At 36.3% G+C, this 2,973-nt stretch overlaps 1 protein-coding gene across 1 annotated transcript in view; it reads left to right on the top strand.

The window, feature by feature from the left end:
• SNX14 (sorting nexin 14) overlaps window positions 1-2,973 on the top strand; it is a 172,516-nt gene that overhangs the window by 33,074 nt on the left and 136,469 nt on the right. Inside the window, exon 2 of the mRNA XM_007951122.2 lies at window positions 2,662-2,782. Coding sequence (XP_007949313.1) covers window positions 2,662-2,782 — 121 coding nt within the window. The remainder of the gene's footprint in view (window positions 1-2,661; window positions 2,783-2,973) is intronic.

Raw genomic sequence — 2,973 nt, forward strand, 5'->3', positions numbered from 1 at the left:
TTCTTCAGTCTTCCTTATTCATTGTCCAGCTTTCACATGCATATGAGGTATTGAAAATATCATGGCTTGGGTTAGGCGTACGTTAGACCCCAAAGGGACATCTTTGCTCTTCAGCAATTTAAAGAATAGGTCTTTTTTTGGTTTTTTTTTTGGCAGATTTGCCAAGTGCAGTATGACGTCTGATTTCTTGACTGTTGCTTCCATGGGTGTTGATTGTGGAACCAAGTAAAATGAAATATTTGACAACTTCAATCTTTTCTCCATTTATTGTGATGCTACTTATTGGTCCACTTGTGAAGATTTCCGTTTTCTTTATATTGAGGTATAATCCATACTGCAGACTGTAGTCTTTAATCTTCATCAGTAAGTGCTTCAAATCCTCTTTGCTTTCAGCAAGCAAGGTTGTGTCATGTGCATATTGCAGGTGTTAATGAGTCTTCCTCCAATCCTGATGCCACGTTCTTCTTCATATAGTCCAGCTGCTCAGCTTAGTTGCTCAGCATACAGATAGAATTGAAAAATAATAAAACTAAAGTAATTTAAAATATTAAAAATACGGATAATTAAAGTGTTACGTTTCTTTGCAAAAAAAAAAATATATCAAGAGTAATTTAGATGGTGCTTGCCATTTTCTTCTCATCTTATTATAACTGAGGATGTATAACTGAGCAAGTATTTTTTCTGTATGTAGGCAAATTGCCATGCCCCTAAGTTTACATCAGTTTCCAACATTTTACCCAGTGTCATAAATATCTTCCTTTAATGTGAAGATTTTTGCTAGTGTCACTTTCTCTAGAACATTTTTATCTTTTTAGTCACAACCACTTTCCTCATTTATGCCAGTAAGTTCCCCATACCAACTTCTTCTACCTACAATCTCTTGAATGGCAGTTATGTTGTCATCCCAAGGTCAGCTGTTTCTTCTACAATTTCATTTAGATATGATTCATATTTTACTGACAGCATTATCACCTTTTGTTTCTTTTGCATTTTCATCTTTGTGGGTCAGTTTCCTCTTTAAATGATCCATTTTTGTAAAATGTCACATGGGCTTATCACTTGGAGACAAGGAGGTAAAACTGACAGTTTTTGCTTCTGTGTGTAAAATGAATAACACATGTGCAGGGATCAATTACTGATGGGCTGAAATTTGAACTTTACTGTTGAGGGACTGATACTATTTAGTGAAATTAAGCTAACTGATATTCATGTATATTAGAAGTGTGCAGTGCAAGAACTGCTTGTATGGAGAGTCCTTAACATGACTTTTTATTATTTGGCACTAAATCATCTGTCTCTGCTTCCTTTCCAAGATTCATCTCAAGACCACTTCTCTGAAACTGTGCTTGGTTCCATGGTGGATTACCCAGTAAGCAAGATAAGCATGGGCTTACTTGTGCTTACTTACTAATCTTTAGTGAACAGTTAGTTATACGTGGGGCTCACCATATCTTTGATGTGGTGAAAAGCATGTGAATTGTTCACTAGAGATTAGTAAGTAAGCACAAGTAAGCCCATGCTTACTTTGCTGATTGGGTACTACATCCTTGATAGGGCTTGTAAGTTTGAAAGAAAGTTTTTATTCTGTAAGAAGATTCTGTGGGATTAGGTAGAGAGACAGATGCCATCCATACCTGGAAGCAGAAGCTTTGGTGTAAAAAATATGAAATTGTTCACTACAGATTAGTAAGTAAGCACAAGTAAGCCTGTGCTTACCATGCTTATTGGTAATCTGATACCACTTGGGTCTTAGCCCAAGTGGTTCTGTCACTTTGGATTTTCCCTGCCTCTTCTCCACTCCCCCATTCCTCTACCCTGCCATCTCCTACTGGTTTACTCCTATTTACTCTGAATGTTTTTCAGTAGCTATTCCGTGCTCTGAGGAAAGGATTTTCTGTCTTCAAATTTGGGCTGAGTGCTTTACTTGAGGTGTTACCATATCATGCATACTTTCTCTGATAATACAGAACATATGATCACACTGTATTGTGCTCATTTACTTTCTTGTTATTGACAGTGTTTTCTATAAAGATAGACCATGGCAGTGTGATTCTCTACTGTACCTCAGAGCTTAGCACTGCCTAGGACATAATGACCCACCCATTACTGTTGAGTTGATTCCAATTCATACTGACCCTATAGGAGAGAGTAGAACTGCCCCATAGGGTGTCCAAGGCTATAACTCTTTATGGAAGCAGAGTGCTACATCTTTCTCCCATGCAGTGGTTGGTGAGTTTGAACAGTTGACTCTTTAGTTAGCAGTGCCACTGGGACTCCTTCTAACACAGAATAGGCACTCAGTAGATTTTTTAAAAAATTTAATGACCACTAATCAGAATTTTGGTGGGGTATGAATACTGCAATATCATTAGAAGGTATTCTTAGGTATGTAGTGTAGGATAGTTAGACATCACAACATAGCTACCAAATTATGAAATATTGAGAATTGATACTTTTCCTTATACTTTAATATACATTTAGTAGCATATATTTCATAATTCTTACATTTAATAAATACATTGCTGAAGATTAATCATGATTCGAAAAAATGCTTCAATCAAATGTGGCCAGTGCTAATAAATAGTTGTTAAATCAAGGAAAGCATAAGTTAGTGTTACTCATTTTCTTTGGTTCTAATAATTATATTTATTTGTTTCTAAGGTATCTTCATGTTTTAATGATCTTCTGGTCATTTGTTGCTGGAGTCGTCACATTCTATTGCTCATTGGGACCTGATTCTCTCTTACCAAATATATTCTTCACAATAAAATACAAACCCAAGGTAAAATTCATGTGTTTTCATTTTTAAAATAGCCTGTATGTAAGATTCTATACTGTGTAATATTTATTACTTGTTGTTGATGTTGTTATGTGCTGTCGAGTCAGACCTGACTCATAGTGACCCCTCCTTGGGTTTCCGAGGCAGTATCATTACGGAAGTAGATTGCCCCATCTTCCTTCCGAGGAGTGGCT

Source organism: Orycteropus afer, unplaced genomic scaffold (genome assembly GCF_000298275.1).
Source record: "Orycteropus afer afer isolate SDZICR_OR568_19922 unplaced genomic scaffold, OryAfe1.0 scaffold00011, whole genome shotgun sequence".
Classification (NCBI taxonomy): Eukaryota; Metazoa; Chordata; class Mammalia; order Tubulidentata; family Orycteropodidae; genus Orycteropus; species Orycteropus afer.